We start from the raw sequence: 21923 nt of genomic DNA, 5'->3' as shown, positions 1-21923 counted from the left end.
AGTGTTGACTATGAGGCTGTATTGGGGGAATGGTAAGATATAAGGTTGGAGGAGTAAGCATGGTTAGATGACTAAGGGTCTTATGAATTTGTACTTTATCCTATAATAATGTGTTTACAGGGGTAGGAGAAAGAAATAGTAGAAAGCAATGTTGAAAATTCTGGAAAATGCTGAAAAAACTGACGAAGCAAGAGTCCACGGGAGGCATAAGAAAATGGGATAAAAGACATAAGTGAAGGGTCTAGTCCTAAACAGGAGAAAGGAAACTTCTAAGGCTACAGAAAAGGAACTGAAGATGGGTCTGAGTAAAGATAAAATCATGGGAAGGGATAGTATGCTGGGGAAATAAGCATCTGTTAGTTAGGATTCTCTCACAGAAGGAGAAAGCAGGGTCATTTTCTGAAGCAGGAGAGTGGTGGATGGTTGATAATAGCTGCTGAGTGAAGCAGAAAGGTGGTCCAGGACAGGTGTAAGAATGCGAGTGGTTCTTAGGGCTCAGCCAAGATTGGGACCGTGAATTTATAGTGATGCCAGTCTACAACATTGCATGATATTTCTCCTGAAGACTTTAATAGAACAGATGTAGGAGTGGACAAAGTAAATGTTAAGAGTAACCCAAAGTTGAGGGTTATGAGGGCAGATATAACAAAAGAACAATGAGTGAGGATATGGAAGGAAATGCCTAAAGTAATATAAGGTCTAGATTAGATGAAGAAGGAAATGAGGGTGAGAAAGAGAAAAAAGAGAAAGAGAGAGGGAGGGAGGAAGAGCGGGAGGAAGGGGTGGTAAGTGACTAAAAGATATAAGGCGACTGAAATGAAGTAAACAGGATCCTGGGTAAAGATGGCAGACTGAACACAGGCATTAAGCCCTATTCTTTTGAAAGCTCATTAAAGTGACAGTAAACAGTTTTTGTTTTGTTTTGTTTTTTTAAAGTGTATTTTATTTATTTATTTTTGGCTGCGTTGGGTCTTTGTTGCTGTGTGCAGGCATTCTCTAGTTGTGGTGAGCAGGGGCTACTCTTCATTGTGGTGCACGGGCTTCTCATTGTTGTGGCTTCTCTTGTTGCAGAGCACGGGCTCTAGGCAGGTGGGCTTCAGTAGTTATGGCATGTGGGCTCAGAAGTTGTGGCTCACGGGCTCCAGACAGCAGGCTCGGTAGTTGTGGCACACGGGCTTAGTTGCTCCGCAGCATGTGGGATCTTCCCAGACCAGGGTTCGAACACGTGTCCCCTGCATTGGCAGGTGGATTCTTAACCACTGTGCCACCAGGGAAGCCCGGTAAACGGTTCTTCGATTTTGTTTTTGAAGGCATTACCCCCAAGGACAAAGATTAGGAGAGGAGAGTACAGTAACAAAATTTTAGAAACTGTGAAGGATAGTGGTAAGAGATTTAGCATATCTAAGAAAGCGGAATCCTAAACCAGCCATAAGGAAAGCTGATTTGTACTGCAGAAGCCCTGAAATGATCAGGAATTGGTAGCACAGCTTTTAACCACCTAGAAAGGAGATTGGAAGAGTTTTCTCTGAACTCTGTAGCCAGTCCAAAAAAAAAAAAAAAGACTTAAGAATACTGACATGGGGGTTCTCATAAATAACCCTATCTACCATAAACAAAACCCTCAGAATGGGAGAAAATATTTGCAAACAAAGCAACCAACAAGTGATTAATCTCCAAAATATACAAACAGCTCATGTAGCTCAATATCAAAAAAAAAAATAACTCAATCAAAAAATGGGCAGAACATCTAAATAGACATTTCTCCAAAGAAGACATACAGATGGCCAAAAGGCACATGAAAAGATGCTCAACATCACTAATTATTAAAGAAATGCAAATGAAAACTACAATGAGATATCACCTCACAGGGTCAGAATGGCCATCATCAAAAAACTCTACAAACAATAAATGCTGAAGAGGGTGTGGAGAGAAGGGAAGCCGCCTACACTGTTGGTGGCAATGTAAATTAGTACAGCCACTATGGAGAAGAGTACGGAGGTTCCTTAAAAAACTAAAAATAGGGGCTTCCCTGGTGGCACAGTGGTTGAGAGTCCGCCTGCCGATGCAGGGGACACGGGTTCGTGCCGCGGTCCAGGAAGATCCCACGTGCCGCGGAGCGTCTGGGCCCGTGAGCAATGGTCATTGAGCCTGCGCGGCTGGAGCCTGTGCTCCGCAACGGGAGAGGCCACAACAGTGAGAGGCCGACATACTGCAAAAAAAAAACCAAAAACAAAAAACTAAAAATAGGGGACTGCCCTGGTGGTGCAGTGGTTAAGAACCCGCCTGCCAATGCAGGGGACACGGGTTTGAGTCCCGGTCCAGGAGGATCCCACATGCCGCTGAGCAGTGAAGCCCGTGCGCCACAGCTGCTGAGCCTGCGCTCTAGAGCACGCAAGCCACAACTACTGAGCCCCTGTACCACAACTGCTGAAGCCCGCGTGCCTAGAGCCTGTGCTCTGCAACAAGAGAAGTCACCACAATGAGAAGCCCATGCACCACAACAAAGAGTAACCCCTGCTCGCCAAAACTAGAGAAAGCCCATGTGCAGCAACGGAGACCGAATGCAGCCAAAAAAATAAAAACAAACAAACAAACAAACAACTAAAAATAGAACTACCATATGCCCCAGCAATCCCACTCCTGGGCATATACTGGAGAAAACCATAATTCGAAAAGATACATGCACCCCAATGTTCATTGCAGCACTATTTACTACAGCCAGGACATGGAAGCAACCTAATGTCCATCAACAGAGGAATGGATAAAGAAGATGTGGTACATATATACAATGGAATATTACTTAGCCATAAAAAGAACAAAATAATCCCATTTGCAGCAACATGGGTGGACCTAGAGATTGTCATACTGAGCGAATAAGTCAGACACAGAAAGACAAATATCATATGATATTGTTTATATGTGGAATCTGAAAGAAAGGGTACAAGTGAACTTATTTACAAAACAGAAGTAAAGTAGAAAATAAACTTATGGTTACCAGGGGATAAGGGAGGTAGGATAAATTGGGACATCGGGACTGACATATACACACTACTATATATAAAATAGATAACTAATAAGAACCTACTGTATAGCACAGGGAGCTCTACTCAATACTCTGTAATGGCCTATATGGGAAAAGAATCTTAAAAAAAAAAAAAGAGTGGATATATGTATATGTATAACTGATTCACTTGGCGGTACACCTGAAACTAACACAACATTGTAAATCAACTATACACCAGTAAAAATTTAAAAATAAATACATAAATAACCCTATCTATGTCACTTTATAGATGTAAGAGTTAAAAGTATAGAAGAGTTAAAGTTTCAGTGCCTATACTGGACAAGACACCTTGGGAAATGTTCCTCCCCCCTCCCCTCAAAGAACTGCAAAGTGGAGAAGTACTCTAGGAGTTACAGCTGGTAAGTAGCAGTGGGGATACTAATATAGATAAACAGCATGTATTTCAAGACTTTCCACACCATCAGGAAAATAATCAAGAATGTGAACCCATTTTTCATCATCTGTAGTCCCAGAAATAGAGATCTGGCCATGATCTTTGAGGCTCTGACTTAAGTTTCTGTCTTTTTTCCAAGATGAACGTGTGAACATTTTATTCCATTTTAAAAGATATCGTTTAGAAGCTTGTTTTAATATTTTCATTACCCTTCCAGTAATAAAACCCTTGACTAGTATTCAAAAGAAAACAACATAACATTGGAGAAAGGCTACATGATTTTCTTATTAAATATTTGGCACAAATACCTTTACTTATGAGTTATTAAAAACACATGTCTTTCAGAAATGGGAATTTTAGAGCTGAGCAGTGGGGGGGGCTTTAAAGAACAACTAAGCCAATTTCAGCTGGGGAAACTGAGGCTTAGAGAAGCAAAGTGATTTGCTCAGCGTCATACAGCTTTTGTCTCAAGACTAAATTCTAAATTCTCTGGACTTGAATTTCTAGTACAATTTCTTTCTATCAGTAACATTCTTTTCCACTACATATAATGCCTTTCCAAGTCAGTAATGCATCAATTCGACATGTGGCAAAGGTGTTGTGCTTTCTCCAAATCCACTGAGGTAGTACGAATTTGGGCCCAGTGGAGTGAAGTCACCAGTACTGTCTGATGACAGAGGGAGAATGCCTCTGTACCTGACCATAGGCTCAGCAGGACTCCTATTCCAAGTGTCTTACACTATCTCACTTTCCAGGACCAAATATGCCTGAAGCCCAACGAAACAGAACACTCTCTTTGCAATCAAGCAAATACTCCCTCCTCTGCTGGAAACAGAGAAAACAGATGGGATGTACATTCCATCATCACTGTCCTTTTCTCTTACAACCAATACCTATAAAAGTAAGAAAACTATAAAACAAGAGGTTTTTGGCTCTCTATATACACAAACGCCTTTTCCAATATAACTTTGGTGACTTCCCAACAGGAACTAGCCCCCACCTTTGGAAATTCAGTTTGAAAAGAAAGACAGGAAGTATTGTATTCTGATATTCAAAAAGTGCTTGAAAATCCGAATCTAATTAACTATCCCACCATCTCACTGAGGCGAGGAGGAGCCATAGGAATAGGGTCATAGGAATGGGAGGAACATTTTTACTGCTCATTTATCCAGCCAGCTGCCCTATTACGGCTATACACCAAAGACCCTGAATCACTGGGGGATAGATTACAAGTTAGAAGAATGGAATGGAGAGAAAAAAATCTGCCAACAATCAAATGTGCAACCTAGTCTTAGGAAACTGGTAGAAGATCTGGCCTTAATGGCCCCAGCATTTACCCAAGGCCTTGAGCTCAATAGGTATGAAGGAAAAATACACCTCCATCTGCTCTTCATTTTCACCTCACCTCTTGGCTGTGTCCACCTTCTTTGATCATATCATGCTCAAACCTTGCTCTCTTTGGCAGGGACCCCTGGGACTATGGTATTTACTAACGGTTCACCACATGGAGCAATAAACTAGTTCCCAGGGAGGGTAAAGAGAAAGCAGGAGACAATTTCCACCTTCTAGCTGTAATTATAGAAACATATGACTCTGGCTTCTAAGAACTTTATGTCTAAACCTGCCAAATCTAATGTTGCATAAACATCAGTGTTTAATGGATGCATAAATGAGTCAGGTCCCTTGTTTCTCATAACAATAGATGACCACAAGTAGTTCTTTCTGCATTCTAAAGGACAAAATCCTTTCCCCTTTGGAATTTTGTCAATCTAGCAATGCAACGCTGCGTTTCTTTTTAGGTCTTATACCTTAAATCTATCCTGCGTACTGCTGTCAGACTACCTTTCCAGAATCCTGAATTATAAATATTATTTCTCTCCTCAAAATGTCTTTAATAATTCCCCAGTATTCAAGGCCCTCTATTTTTTTTTTTTTTTTTTTTTGCGGTACGCGGGCCTCTCACTGTCGTGGCCTCTCCCGTCGCGGAGCACAGGCTCCGGACACGCAGGCTCAGTAGCCATGGCTCACGGGCCGAGCCGCTCCGCGGCATGTGGGATCTTCCCAGACCGGGGCACGAACCCGCGTCCCCTGCATCGGCAGGCAGACTCTCAACCACTGCGCCACCAGGGAAGCCCGGCCCTCTATTTTTTAAAAAAATTAATTAATTAATTTATTTTTGGCCGCGTTGGGTCTTTGTTGCTGCACGCGGGCTTTCTCTAGTTGTGGTGAGCGGGGGCTACTCTTAGTTGTGGTGCGTGGGCTTCTCATTTGTGGTGGCTTCTCTTGTTGCGGAGCACAGGCTCTAGGTGTGTGGGCTTCAGTAGTTGTGGCACATGGGCTCCAGTAGTTGTGGAACGTGGGCTCAGTAGTTGTGGCTCGTGGGCTCTAGAGCGCAGGCTCAGTAGCTGTGGCGCATGGGCTTAGTAGCTCCGCGGCATGTGGGATCTTCCCGGACCAGGGCTTGAACCCGTGTCCCCTGTACTGGCAGGCGGATTCTTAACCACTGTGCCACCAGTGAAGCCCAAGGCCCTCTATTTGTGTACCAACTTAACTTCCCAGCCTTATCTCCTAGTGCTCTCCAGTAGGGATCTTCCATTTGGGCTAAACTGTTCCTAAACAAGTCTTGCATACCCTGCCTCCACACCTTTGCTCAGAGCATTCTCCCCACATAGGATTCAGCTTCCCATGTCCCTTTCCATATCAGATCCAAATCCATCCTTCAAGTCCAAATTATTCTATTACATTTTCCTGACCACCTCAGCCCCTAGGGTTTGATGCTTCCCCTGAGTTCTTAGAACACTGTTGGCCATAATTGTTCAGAATCTGATATTGTTTGCTATTATTTGTTAGGCTTTTATATGCATAATCTTATATTCCACCAAGGCTAATGAACTCTTTAAATACCAAAACAGTGGTTTAACAAGAGGAGGAAACTAATGAACACTGTGTTCCTGAAAAGTAGAAAGCATAAGCTAACAGAAAAGGCCCAGATCTGTCACTAACTAGATAATGATATGGAATAAACCCTTTTTACTTTGGTTTTCAGTATCACTATTTGAAATATAGGGGACTGGACCAAATGACCTTCTAGCTGTGACAGTTTATGATTCTAAAATATCTGTAAATAAGATATTTTCAATACATTAAGAGATACCCTTTCATTGCATCTTTATGTTGAGCTCTTCTAAAATATAAAGAAACCCTCCTCTGTTTCCTAAAATTTGATTTTGATAAATGGTTTAGGAGAAAAAAAATCTGTAACAAACCCCTTGCTTCTTTTTTCACAGAAAGAATTCCAGATCCAGTCAGCTATATCCTGACTGCTGTAAGAAACAAGCTGTGTTAACAAGGTCCCATCATAGATACTCTTTATAGAGAGGGAGAGAAAAACAAACAAACAACAACCAAAAAAACCCAACTCTAGTGGGGCTGGTAAACTACAGCCTGCCAGTTGGATGACCCTGCTGCCTGTTTTTGTAGATAAAGTTTTACTGGAACACAGCCATGCTCACCTGTTACATATCTATGGATGCTTTTGTGCTATAACAGCAGCGTTGAATAAATGCAACAGACACCAGATGGTCTGCAAAGTCTAAAATATTTACTACTTACCCCTTACAGAAAAAGTTTGCCAATCCTTGTTCTCTACCTTAACATTCATCACAGAGTGCCAAAGCCCTAGATTACAGACTCAATCATAGCTGGTCACTAGGTGATTTCCCACTTATTTGTTCAACAAATATTCACTGAGATTTCTTATTACTATCTAATCTTCATTTATTTCCTCATCTGTAAAATGGCATATAATAGTATCTACTTCATAGGGTTATTGTAAAAACGCCTTTAACACAATGCCAGGCACAAAATTTGAAAAGCCGTAGCTGCTATTGTCATCGTCATCATCATCACCATAATCATCATCTCTACCACCACCACCACCAACACTACCATCACCATCCTTTCCTGATGCTGTAGGAAAAGCAGGTTCTCTCTGATGGCCGTGACCACCTAAGTGAAAGGAGAGAATCCTAGCATCTCTGTGGCTTGACTTCATACTTAGGAAAGAGCTATATGTTGACAGCACTCAGACTGCAATCACAAGAATACAGGAAATGTTCTTTTGATATGAAATGGCAGTTGACCCTATAGGCTTCTGACACCAGACATAACAGACACTCAATATCTTTTCCAGAGTTTATCAGGAAGACAAATATGATTTGAATTTATGAACACCTCTCTTGAGGACTTAGAGCTTGCTTGTAGTCCCAAACTCAAGCGACATTAAAAAACAATGTGAAATCAAATGAGTCCACTGACTTATCACTACCTTCCAAATCAACCATCTACCCAGATTTGGTAACAAACAAATTTTCTCACTTTTTTGAGAACTATGATCTTTTAAAAAGTCCAACAGCCTGAAATATGTATGTAGCTTTTTCTAATTCAATCCAACAAGCAAATGTTGGATTGAAATGGGTGTCTACTTTTCCCTATTACAGTGTTGGTCATGTCTCTCTAACATGCACAGAAGTTGTCTGAGGAAATAAGTATGCTTTATGTTCTTTTTAGGATCCTTCAAAATTCTGGATAGGAATCCTAAGTGATTCACTGAATCCTAAGTGATTCACAGATGATTTAAAATCAAGTGCCAACATCAACTGATAAATAATGGATAACTCAAATGTGATATATCCACACAATGAAATACTAGTCAACAATAAAAAGGAATGAAGTACTGACATAAGCGCTAACACAGATGAACCTTCAAAACATTAGGCTAAGTGAAAGAAGCCAGTCACAAAAGGTCACATATTGTATGATTACATTTCTATGAAATGTTCAGAATAGGCAATATATATATATATATATATATATATATATATATATATATATATATACACACACACAGAAAGTAGATTAGTGCTTGCCTAGGGCAGGAGGGGAAAACTGGGGAGAAATTGGGAGTACCTTAATGGGTACCAGGTTTCTTTTGGGGGTAGTAAAAATGCTTTAAAAATGGACTGTGGTGATGGTTGCAAAACTCTGTGAATATATTAAAAACCATGGAATTGCACACTTTAATTGGGTAATTGTATGTTGTGTGAATTATATTTCAATAAAGCTGTTATAAAAAAAGGGAAAATCAAATGCTAGGACTTCTGTCTTCCATCTAAGATTTATAAAGCTGGAAAGAGAGTTGCTCTCATTCTAACAACAACAACAAAGAATAATCTACAAAATCATAACTTTTCTTGAGCTCATCACAGGGCAACCAAGTAGTGAGAAATCTAAGGAAAGATAAGAGACTCCAAGGAGAGATGAGATATCAACACTGGCTCACATATGGCACAGCATGGTAGGAAGACAGGGTTACCATACAAGCAGGTAAGAAAAATTCAGTTAAAACTCTTAAAGTGGGCTTCCCTGGTGGCACAGTGGTTAAGAATCTGCCTGCCAATGCAGGGGACACAGGTTCGAGCCCTGGTCCGGGAAGATCTCACATGCCGCGGAGCAACTAAGCCTGTGCACCACAACTACTGAGCCTGCGCACCTAGAGCCTGTGCTCCACAACAAGAGAAGTCAAAGCAATGAGAAGCCCGCGCACCACAACGAAGAGTAGCCCCTGCTCGCCGCAACTAGAGAAAAGCCCTCATGCAGCAACGAAGACCTAATGCAGCCAAAAATAAAAAAAGAAATAAAATAAATTTATATATAAAAAAATTCTTAACATGTTTCTTCTTTGTTTCTTTTCCCCCTCCCTCCCTTCTCTCTCTCCGCCACCCCGTTTCTTTTTTAGCTGTGCCATGCATTATGTGGGACCTTAGTTCCCCGACCAGGGATCAAACCTGCGCCCCCTGCATTGGAAGTGTGGAGTCTTAACCACTGGACCGCCAGGGAAGTTCCAAAATTTTTAACACATTTCTAAAGGCTGAGTGGTAACTAGCCTGAGAGGATACCATCCCAGAGACCACAGACACATGAGGTATTTGTACTTACTTTTCTCAAAGACACAGAACTGTGTACTACAAAGAGTAAAGTTTACTGTAGGTAAATGATACCTCAATAAACCCAACTTAAAAAAAAAAAAATCTGGGCTTCCCTGGTGGCGCAGTGGTTGAGAGTCCGCCTGCCGATGCAGGGGACACGGGTTCGTGCCCCGGTCCGGAGGATCCCACATGCCGCGGAGCGGCTGGGCCCGTGAGCCATGGCCGCTAAGCCTGCGTGTCCGGAGCCTGTGCTCCGCAGTGGGAGAGGCCACAACGGTGAGAGGCCCGCGTACCGCAAAAAAAAATCTAGTGCCAGGTAATTAGAAACAATCTAAATGCCCAGCAATACTAGATATGGTTAATAAATGATATATATTCATATGACAGATGATTATACAGCTATTGAAAAGCATGTTAAAAAACCAAGAAGACTGTGGTAGTCAGGATAATGGCCCCTCAAAGATGTCAACATCCTAATCCCTGGAACCTGTGAACATGTTACCTTATATGGCAAAAGGGAATTTGCAGATGTGATTAAGTTAAGAATCTTGAGATGGGTGGATTATTCTAGATTATCCTGGTGGCCTGGTGGACTCGATGTAATTACAAGGGTCCTTTTTAGAGGAAGACAGTCAGCTAAGTACTTTCTAACTGACAAGTCATTTAGTTCTCTAGAATCACCCAGCCCTGAATGCTCAAATGTCAACATATTAGGCCTGACTACAACATCACAAAACTAGTGGGCTGCCATTTGATTTATTTTGTCCTGCAAACATATCTATGGTGTTGGGCAGATGTGCCTCCGTTACCTGGAACCCTCTCCTTCCACTATGAACATGACCTGTAGCCCCTGGAGAATGAGAATCAGAGTTCCAAGCAGCAGTTTCAGGTGCCGGATCCACTTTCATCACTGCTTCCATTTATTCCTAGGGAGTGGAAAATTCCTTTGCACTCTGATAAACTAAATAACTATCCCTTTATCAAATATTTATAGATCAGCACTATAGGGCCACAAACTGGTAAATTGAAAGGAGTGTCTAGTACAGTAGTTTTCAACTTTGGTACATTAGAATCACCCAAGGAACTTAAAAAAAACGCTCATCCTATGCCAGACTATTTAAAAAAGAATCTCTAGGGTACATCAACATTTTAAAATATGCTCCCCAGGGTTGAGAACTGCTGGCCTTGTGAGAAGGACAGACAAGAAATCAATGCTTACAGGAGTGTGAGGCTGGAAAGACTCTAATTGAATGGATATACATTTTTTGGTACATTCTCAGTCAGGAGTTATAAGAGGCACAAATGTTATTAGATACCATTCATCACCGTTTTTATACATGCAGAGGCCAGTGCAACAGGTGTGCTTTCAGAGAAAAAAAACCATCCAGGAAATTTTACTCTACAATTGAAAGAATGATCACTCCAAGAGTGAGTAAGTTTGCTTTATCAGGCAAGGCAAACCACAGGGAAAACCATGTTACTGTGTGTTGAAGACTGGATTCTCTAGAAGTGATGATGAGACAGAATTTAGGGAGCAAGATGTTTATAAGGGATCAACACCTGAGTAAGGAAGGGGAGGAAGCAAGATTGGGTGGAGGAAAAACTGAGATGTAGGCTCTACAAAGCCTTGGCCAATCCAGCAGAGTTCTGGAGCAAGTATTGCCTGTCAGAATGGCCGAGCCTTTACACCTCTTCCTCATTCAGTCACAGGATGCAGGCTGCCCCAGCGAGGGCATGACCTCAGCCAATGTGATGCTGTACAGATGAGATAGATCCTGAAGTTGGTGACAGCTAGAGGCTGTCTGTGGACTACACTCCCTATTGCTAAGTAACGAGTCCTTCCTTCAAGGGGGACCTAGGCAGCTTATCTCAATGTTTATCGTTCGGCACTATAACAATGGACACCATGGGCCAAGAGGTAATTCTTCTTCTCAGGAATTTATTCTAACCCAGGCCTCTCTCTCTCTCTCTAGGAACACAAGAAAGAAAAATTAGGACTATTTGTTGACAATATTTAAACAACAAAAGCCCTTGAAGTTTAGTAAGACCATAGGATGACTGTCCATTGTCCTTATGTTTTGGATTGAACTAGTGGTGTGTCCAAGGTCTCAGCAAAGGCATCCAGCTGAGGCAGGATGCATCCCACATGCAGCCACTGACATTCCCTACTTCAAGGATATGTGGGGAGCAAACTGAAGTTGAAAGGAAAAGAACTATATCCTATCTGAACACCCCTCCTCCTCCCCAGATGTCTTTCAACTTCATTGTTTCTAAGAACCTCTTGATTCAAAGCCTAGAGACTTAGGATTTTATTGGTCATCTATAATTGTATAACAAATTACCTCAAACTCAGAGCCTTAAAATAACAAACATTTGTTATCTCACAGTTTCTGGAATTGGGGAGTGGTTTAGCTTGGTGGTTCTGACTCAGGTTCTCTCATGAGGTTGCAATCAAGCTGTTGGTCAGCACTGCAGTCATCTCAAGGCTCTACTGGAGAAGAATCTGCTTTCAACATGGCTGTTAACAGGTCTCAGAATACCTGCTTCCAAGCTCATTCATATGGTTGCTGGCAGTCCTCAGTTCCTAACCATATGGCTTCTCCATAGCCTACCTGAATGTCCTCATGACATGGCAGCTAGCTTTCCTTTTCCTAGAGCTGTGTCATAACGCAGCAGCTGACTTCCCCAGAGTAAGTGATTCAAGAGAGAGCAAGAGAGCATGAGTGGGCACCAAAGACAGAAGCTGCAGTCTTTTTACTTTTTTTTTTTTTTTTTTTGCGGTAACTGGGCCTCTCACTGTTGTGGCCTCTCCCGTTGTGGAGCACAGGCTCCGGGCACACAGGCCCAGCGGCCATGGCTCATGGGCCCAGCCGCTCCGGGGCACGCGGGATCCTCCCGGACCGGGGCACGAACCCGCGTCCCCTGCATCGGTAGGCAGACTCCCAACCACCGTGCCACCAGGGAAGCCCTGCAGTCTTTTTATAACCTAATTTTGGCAGTGACATCCCATCACTTCTACCACACTCTATTCACTAGCAGCAAGTTCCTAAGTCCAGCTCATGCTCGAGGGGAGTTTTCTTCAGAGGAAATGTATCAAAGAACTTATAAATATATCTTTAAAATTACCACAAAATTAAAACAGAATAGAAAGGTTTGGAGTTCAGTTAGGTTTGTTTTTGCAATCGGGTAAGAAAGAAATAAACAATCCAACAAAAGCCATTAGCCATGCCCACTGCAGAAAGTGCTTTAATTCAGCAAGAGTAAAGACTCTCCCCAGCTGCAATACTCCCCAGCAGGCATCTATGCCTACTAAACCAGGAACGCCACTTCCCAAAAGCAAGAGCAAAGTCAAATACAGTACAAATACATCTTCATCTTTATGAAGATGACAAATTCATAAGTCCAATTTGTTCAAGTCCAACAAAGTTAGCCTAGGTACCCAACTAACACAATTGGCTATATAGTACTGTACTGTAATAGGTTTATAATACTTTTTACACAAATAATACATAAAAAACAAAGAAAACTTTTAAAATCTTACAGTACAGTACCTTGAAGAGTACAGTAGTGCAGTACAACAGCTGGTGTACAGGGGCTGGCATCGAGTGAACAGGCAAGAAGTTACTGACTGGAGGAGGGAGAGGAGATGGTGGTGGAGCTGAAGGATCATCAGCAATAGGAGACGGAGGGCAAGCTGCAATTTCAGTCATGCCTGACGTTGATGGAATGCACGTTCGCATCTTTGAAAGTTCGAAACTTGAAGGTTCATATGAAGGGGACTTACTGTACAGAAATATCTTCATTCACTGGACTGTATCTTTAGAAATAACACTACCCTGAATCCTCCTCACTTTAGGTCCTTAGGCTTAATCTCCATGGTAGCACATGTTTTTCTTGTTTTTAATACTTTTTAAATTGGAGGGCTTCCCTGGTGGCACAGTGGTTGAGAGTCCGCCTGCTGATGTGGGGGACACAGGTTTGTACCCCGGTCCGGGAGGATCCCACATGCCACGGAGCGGCTGGGTCCGTGAGCCATGGCTGCTGAGCCTGCGTGTCCAGAGCCTGTGCTCCACAATGGGAGAGGCCACAACAGTGAGAGGCCCGCGTACCGCAGGAAAAAAAAAAAAAAATTGGAGGAAAATTTAAAATACAGAAAAGTACAAAGAAAAAAAATAATCATCATCCATACTTTCACCTTCCAGAATTAATTGTTACTGTCTCAGCAGAGATGTTTTATTTGTTTTTTGTTTCTGTTTTAACATAAATATCCCATTTGTTTTATGACTACCATGGCTTCTCTATCACTAAATTCTTTATTTTGATCGAATTCTTGGCTGCCTTCATTGTCAAGAAGTTTTGTTTTTCTCCCCCCCCCAAGAAGGACTCATAGGTGCCACATTCTTGATTCCTTTCATGTTTGAGAATGTCTTCCCATTATTGCTTTTATATTTGAATGATACCTTCATTATTAATAATATTTGTGAGTTCCACTTTCTTTTTCTGAAAACACAGATTGTGTTCCTCTGGTATGCAATGTAGTGAAGAACTTGGGGATAAACTTAATTTTTACTCTCATGTAAGTGATTAGCTTTTTGTCTCTGGACGCTTGAAGAACTCTTTCTTTATCTAGGGATAAGTTTAGTAAGTTTACTAGGATACAACTGGCCAAATTTTCATAGAACACAATAACAATATACTCTCAAAATCTGTAGATTTTTCACTTGATTCAGAAAATTTTATTATATCTTATATTTAATTAAAAAATTAAAATTTAAGTTAAATATGCACATAAAGAGGTAAATAGTCTCTCAAGGTTTACAATGAAAAATTTCAGTCTTCCATTCCCTTTCTTTCCTATTTTCTGTCCCCCAGAAGCACACCATTTCAATTCTTTTAGTGAATCCATTTAGTATTCCTACTCATATTTCTAATAACATTCCAATATTGATATTTCTTGGTTTTCCAATTCAGACATTATCTGTTGATTTCCCACTATGGAAGATGAGGATTTAGCTTCCTTTCATCACCAGCCTACCCCCAACTACATACACCTGTACTTCTTGTATTCTCTACCTTTCTAATATAATTGTTTCATTATTTTGGTTAGCTTAATAATCAATGTTTAAGTTATTATGACTTCAGCTTTAGGTATTAGCTATTAACTATGAAAGAGGAAGTTTATCTCTCTTTTCTTCCCTCATACTTCCAAAAGACTAACCTTCCCTCCCATTATTCCAAAGTAATTATATCATCATTTTGGCTAGTCAGTGATTACATTATTATGCATATATAACATTAGTTACACCTGAGCCATTTAGCAACTAATGGTTTTTTTCCTGAACATTTTTTTTTCTTTTCTTTTTTTGGCTGCGCCATGCAGCTTGTTCCCTGACCAGGGATTGAACCTGTGTCCCCTGCAGTGGAAGCTTGGAGTCCTAATCACTGGACAGCCAGGGAAGTCCCTCCTGCACGTTTTTGTTGTTTGCCTTGGCATTACTTGTCTTTTCATTTCTTAGTTTTCTAGATACTTATTAATAATTCAACTACAAACTAAGTGCTCAAAACTCCTCTCAAAATGTTGATGCACATCAAGTATTCTATCATTTTCATCAGAAGAAATATGAACATTTTGAAGAAAATTTTCTCAAATCTTTCTGACCTATTCCAATCTGGTCTGTTTGCCATCTATCCCAGATACACAGGTGTTATCCTGGAATCTCCCTTCATCATTATCCTAGGGATTCTTTTCCCTATATCCTATGTCTTTCTCTTTCTAAGTGTATGCCAGGGTTTTGGTGTTCTATATCCTCTTGTAGCTTCCTGAAACAGATGCATGGAAAGCAAATGCCTGAAAGGTTCTTACTCTACTCTCATATTTGATAGTTTGACTAGATATAGATTTAAGAATTCTGAAAGCATTCTTTCCTTATTTTATAGTTTCTAGTGTTGCTGTTAAGAAATTGAAAGTTATTTTAATTCCTTTATATATGATATCCCCCCTCTTCTCTGGAAGCTTGCAGGATTTTCTCTTTGGTATCAGGGTTATAACATTTCACAATGATAACTTGCTATGTTTCTTTTCATGCATTTTGCTGCACACTTTCCTTTCAGTCTAGAAACCCAGCTTCTTTCATTCTGAGAAATGTTTTTTGTAACAGTTCACTGATGATTTCTTCCCCCTTTATTTTCTCTGTTTTTTCCTTCTGGAACTCCTAATATTCAGATATTGGACCTCCTTGGCTGCTCCTTTAATCTTCTTATCATTTCTCTATTTTCCATCAATTTGTTGTTTTATTCTGCTTTGTGAAAAATTTTTCCAAAAAAATGTCCTAACTTTTCTATTAAATTTTTCATTTTAATATCAGCACTACGTGTTCTCTAAATGTTCCTTTTAAAATATAGCATCCTGCTTTTGGGTTCGTGAATATAATATTCTCTCATCTCTCAATGAGGGCAAGGATTTTAGTGTGCTTTGTTCACTGCTGTGTCCCTAGCTCCTACAACAGTGGCACTCAGATGCTCAAATATTAATAATAAATGTTACCTTTTTGAAGTTTTTTTCTCTCTGCATAATCCCTGTTTCCTTCAAGTTGATTTTTTTCCTATTATTGTTTTTTTTCCCCGCCTGTTTATTTGTTCTGGCCTCTAAATCTGGTAATCCTTGCTTTTTTTGGGTCCAACTTCTAAGACTGGCACAATAAATATGTGATTGGGAGCACTGAACATGTGGTGGACTTTGTCAACTTTGAAATTCAATGTAGTTAGATCCAAGAAGTATGTTATCTGCTGGGAACTCCCTGATGACTATATATTTAGGTCTCTCCTTTTGGACTCTGCTACCACAGAGAAGAATCTTCTAATGTGCTTGTTTGACATGTGTAAGCCCGGCTGCCAGTATTTAGGAGCCAAGTGGAAGAAGGAAGCTGAGAACCCCAGAACATACATTCACTTAATCCCCACTTTCTGCATGGTACCTCCAACATCATCCATGCCTGGTGCCCCAATCCAGAGAGCCTCTATTTTACCCTCTTCTGAGAATAAATCTCCAGCCTTTTACTAGAGTGGTGAGGTTTGGGGGAGGAAATCTAAGGATCTACTTTTTAGACAAACTTTGAAGTAATCCTGCTTTTAGCCTCACTACTAGATGTACTTGGTGCTGTTGAATCTTAACTCTTTTGAGAGTTTTATAGTGCAAATCAGCTTGCATCTCAGCTTTCCCCACTTCTGGCTTAGCATTCAGCTTTCTCAGGTATGCTAAATTGTCCTGCTTTTCTGTTTCCCAATTTCTGTTGTTGCTATTTCCTTTTTCATTTTCTTTAGCCTTCTGGATTTACACCCTTCTAAAATCCCTTTACTGTTGTCTTAGTGGGGTTTCAGAAGTCATATTTACCCAGTCCTTACAACTTTATATTAAAATCCTTAAATTAAATTACTTTACTAAGAATCTCTTATATCTTTGAATGCATCTTTTGGTCACATGTTCAGTTCTCTATTTCAGAGACGTTAACTATATTGAATCATCTTTGTCTTTTATTTCTATTAGATTCTAATTTCAATTATTTTCATTTTCATCTAAATTACTGAATATCTTAAACTTTTCCTCTATGTATATAATTTGATTTTCAGTGGTGTCAGTTCTGCTCTTTGCTATTTTTTAATTAATTAATTCTGTAATTAAGTTATTTGGTCCTCAATTTATTTTCTTAGTTCTATAATATCTTCTTTTATCTCATTTTGTTGTTTTATCATCTCATCACTGAACTCTTATTTATGAAATTCATATTCTACTGAGTTGTTTTGCAGTGGCAGAATTGTATATTTGTAAGGAAATTCTTTCTATTCTACTGAGTTATGTTTTTCTCAGGACAGGTTTTTGTTATTTTGCAGGGCATTTTTCTTGCTTTCATTTTTGCTATACATTTGCACAGTTGACACACTGATTCTTTTGGTCTTGTTCATGCTTGTTTTATTTATTTTGATATATTATAGATGAATTCTTATCTCTCATCCTCATGTATCTGAGACTGGCTACCATGTGAGTGCTGGTTATTTTGTATTCTGTGTACTTTTCTATGGCTTCAGGGAATGATGTGAGTGGGAGGGATGGAAAGGGTATAGGGAACTCACCAAGGTACTGTAGAGTCGTTGTCCAATTATTTCTCTTTCCTGAGATTCTGTTAAATATTCTTGTTTCATTCCACATACGTAAGGGGTTACCCCATTCCTATGGAAGGACAGTCTCCAGCTTCACATTATTTCACCTATTCATTTTTTTAGGATTAGATCTTTTGTTTCTGTTAAAGAGTCAACCTCATTGTTCATTCTCCCTGCTTCATCATTTATTCCCCAGCAGTTGTTCCCATTGCTTCTCAGTCAGAAGAAGATAAATGTACAGATATGTACTCAGTTTGCTTCTTTCCACATCTGGAGCTATTAGTGAGAATTTGTAGGGTTTCATTAACACATCGGTATGGCTTCTGGGGAGTGGTGATAGGGTGGAGTTGGAAGCCTACTGTTATTCTTTTCTGTTTCTCACCAGAATCTTGTTTCTTTCCTTGGTCACCAATTTTTAAGCTTTATTATGTTTGATTATCTTACTGTGTTTGCTACTGTTGAAATTTCTGCCATTTTTAAAATTAATTTATTTTTCACATTTACTTAGAAACTAGTAGTAGGAAGCTCTGTGATGCAATCTGAAGCATCCACTTTAATCCACAAGTGTTTCTATGCAAGGCTCTAATATAGAACTCTTATCCATAGGGGTAATTGGGCCAACTGAAGCTAGAGTTTAATTTCATTTTCATTAAAATATATACTCTGAAATATGTCTCCTACCTCTGTTGTGCTGGATAGCAAAACAAACAAACAAACAAGCAGGAAAAAACCCACCAACCAGTAAGACATTTCTTTCGCAATTTACTCCTCTTACATTCATTTCATCCAGCCTCCAAACATTTATTAAGCATTCCTATTACTGGCATCAGGCAGTAAAGCTCTGAGTATAGTGGCTTCTGAGCAAGCAGTCAATAAAATGCTGATTGAAGAAAATGTGACGAGGTTGCCTATGTGCAGCCATTAGAATGGCTACTATCAAAAAAATAGAAAATAACAAGCTTTGATGAGGATATGAAGAAATTATATCCTCATCACGGTTGGTGTGATTGTAAAATGGAAAACAGTTTGGAGGTTCCTCAAAAAATAAAAAATAGGAACTATCAAATAATCCAGCAATCCCACCTCTGGATATATATCCAGAAGAATTCAAAGCAGGATCTCAAAGGGATATTTGCACAACCACGTTCACTGCAGCATTATTCACAATAGCCAAGAGGTGGAAGCAACCCAAATGTCCATTGATAGATGAACAGATAGAGAAAATGTGGTGTATACACACAATGGAATTTATGCAGCCTTAAAAGGAAGGAAATTCTGACACATGCTACAATGTGGATAAACCTTGAGGATACTATACTAATTAAGTGAAATAAGCCAGTGACAAAAAGTAGTCAAATTCAGAAAAACAGAAAGCCAAATGGTGGTTACCAGGGCCTGGGGAGAGCAGATAAGGGAGAGTTGTTGTTTGATGGATACAGAGCTTCAGGTTTGCAAGATGAAAAAGTTCTGGAGATCTGCTTAACAACAATGTCAACAAACTTTTAACACTACTGAACTGTACACTTAAATATGGTTAAGGTGGTAAATTTTATGTTGTGTGTTTATCACAATTAAAAAAAAAAAGGAAGTTCTATAACACTGTTGGAAAGACAGTCCTGTTCCCTGTTCTCTCCACAGCTGCTCTGCCCCACTCCTATGCAGGATTTGATTCTACCTTGGCAGCAAAAGACACAGGGAAAAGCTAAGCTTGTGTGGTGAAGAAAAGCCTCCATCCTATCTCATGGGAAAACATTCACATACTTTTGTCAATTTCACACAGTTTAATCTAGTTTTCATTCCCTCTTTCCCATCCACTGGGTGGTTTTATTTTGTTTTAAGACAAGGAGAATTGCCAAAAAGAAAAACCCCAGGGCTTACTTCTGCAGGATGGATCCCTTAATGACCAGCTCCTCATCCAAGTCTGCTTCATTAGCCATGAAGAGCAGCCTCTTTCCTGTGCTGTCCACTCCAATGAAGTCACGCTGCTCCACTGAATCACACACAAAAAAGGAAAATCAAACAAAGCCATTTGCCCCACCTGTATGACTAAGTCAGGGGAGAGGGCACCTGCTCACATTGCTCTTAGAACCAAATACAGGAGTGAGTGCTATGTAACACATACTCACCACAATGTTTAAAACATGGGCAGTCAATTTTTTTTTGTATTGCTCTAAAGGATATTATTAGGTTAACTGGTGAAGCCTGAATAAAGTCTGTAGATTAAAGTATGGTACCAATGTAATTTTCTGTTTTAAGAGACTGTGGGGTGTGGGGGAAAGATACACATTGATGTATTAAAGGCAAAGGGAATCATATCTGCAAATTATTCTCATAAATAGCTCGGAAAAATAATAATTACATATATAATATATTGTATATTCATTAGATATACATTGAATATATATTATAAGAGGGAAAGTGGGAGAATACTAGAGTTAATGTTAACATTTGGGGAATCTGGGTAAAGGATATCTGTGATCTTTATACTACTCCTGTAACCTTCTGTAAATGTAAAATTTTGTTAAAAATTAAAAGTTAAGGAGGTGATGGATATGTTAATTAGTTTGATGGTGGTATTCATTTCACAACATCTACATATGATGTCAAAACATCATGTTGTATACCTTAAATACAGAATTTTTATTTGTCAAAACTAAACAAGTAGGGGACTTCCCTGGTGGCGCAGTGGTTAAGAATCCGCCTGCCAATGCAGGAGACATGGGTTCAAGCCCTGGTCTGGGAAGGTCCCACATGCCGTGGAGCAACTAAGCCCATGAGCCACAACTACTAGCCCGAGTGCCACAGCTACTGAAGCCTGCGTGCCTAGAGCCTGTTCTCCGCAACAAGAGAAGCCACTGAAATGAGAGGCCCGCGTACCGCAACTAAGAGTGGCCCCCGCTCACTGCAACTAGAGAAAGCCCGCATGCAGCAACGAAGACCCAATGCAGCAAAAAATAAAAATAAATAAATAAATAAAACCTAAACAAGTAAATATCAAAAAATTAACAGTTAAAAAAAAATGAGGGCCAGTCAAGATACTGCTTGGCCAAATTAAGTAGATGAACCACAAGCCCACTGCATGGCACAGAAAGAAAGTGCAACTGTTTCAATGTAAGTAATAACCTAGGTTTGCTCACTGTGAAAATGGGAATAGTATTTAAGGACATCCACATTTAACCAACATTAACTGTATGTCTACTATGCACTAGATTTTGTGCTGTGTATGGGATGTGGAGAGTTCTCTAGTAGACAATGATCTTATAGGATGCCATATTATTGCTGTCTTCTGTGTTATATATTTCTTTCCCCCAACAAGATTACACACTGTTCAATGGCAGACTTACGATTCCTTTAGATCTCCCACAACATCTAGTGTAGTGTTGAACATTTAATAAAATCTGCTACTAACATCCATACAGTATCTATTTATAGCTTACAAAAACATTTTCTTTTTTTTTTTTTTTGCGGTAAGCGGGCCTCTCACTGTTGTGGCTTCTCCTGTTGTGGAGCACAGGCTCCGGATGCGCAGGCTCAGCGGTCATGGCTCACGGGCCCAGCTGCTCCGCGGCATATGGGATCTTCCCAGACCGGGGCATGAACCCGTATCCCCTGCATTGGCAGGCAGACTCTCAACCGATGCGCCACCAGGGAAGCCCTACAGAAACATTTTCACATAGAGGCAGCATAGCATAAGGATTAAGAAGAGAGCCTCTGAAGCTAGACCACCTGGGTATGAATCCCACTTATTAGTTGTATCTCTTTGAGCAAGATAATAAACTTCCATTCCTCAGTTTCACCTGTAAAATGGGGATAATAGTGCCTACACCTACCTCACAGGATTTTTAGAACTAAATGAGTTAATATTTGTAAAGCTCTATTTAGTGCTATTAACTAAAACATTAAATAAAATGTTTAAGTTTAAACAATTAAACAAAATACATACTCTCATTTGATCTTCACAACAATCAAATAAAGCAATGATTTAATACCTATTTGAAAGGGAGAAACTAAAAGTTGAGCTCTAGGAAGAATGGTATCTCTAAAGATGAATTTGTCTACCTCCTATTGACAGACAATGGCTACTATATAACTGAACACGCTTCCCTGTTGGCTGCAGCTGCCTATATACCTAAAACCAAATGCTTTACTCAAGTGTATAATGTGTTTAGCTCAGGTTCTTGAAAGCATCTATTCCTTCAGATAGTCTCTGGTTATCTCATAGGCAGTGTTTTAATCTGAATAGGGAGAAACTATCATAAAAAATTACATGTTGTTTTTTTCTAATTACCAAGATAAGTGAACGCCAAAGAAGGAAGGGTAAATA

At 40.0% G+C, this 21923-nt stretch overlaps 1 protein-coding gene across 1 annotated transcript in view; it reads right to left on the bottom strand.

Moving 5' to 3' along the window:
• The window catches only part of EIF2B3 (eukaryotic translation initiation factor 2B subunit gamma), a 169278-nt gene that overhangs the window by 73481 nt on the left and 73874 nt on the right, over positions 1–21923 (bottom strand). Inside the window, exon 5 of the mRNA XM_060140215.1 lies at positions 19478–19589. Within this exon, the coding sequence (XP_059996198.1) occupies positions 19478–19589 (112 nt within the window). The remainder of the gene's footprint in view (positions 1–19477; positions 19590–21923) is intronic.

This window comes from Lagenorhynchus albirostris, chromosome 2 (genome assembly GCF_949774975.1).
Source record: "Lagenorhynchus albirostris chromosome 2, mLagAlb1.1, whole genome shotgun sequence".
Taxonomy (NCBI): domain Eukaryota; kingdom Metazoa; phylum Chordata; class Mammalia; order Artiodactyla; family Delphinidae; genus Lagenorhynchus; species Lagenorhynchus albirostris.
This window is presented reverse-complemented; position numbering and strand designations above follow the sequence as displayed.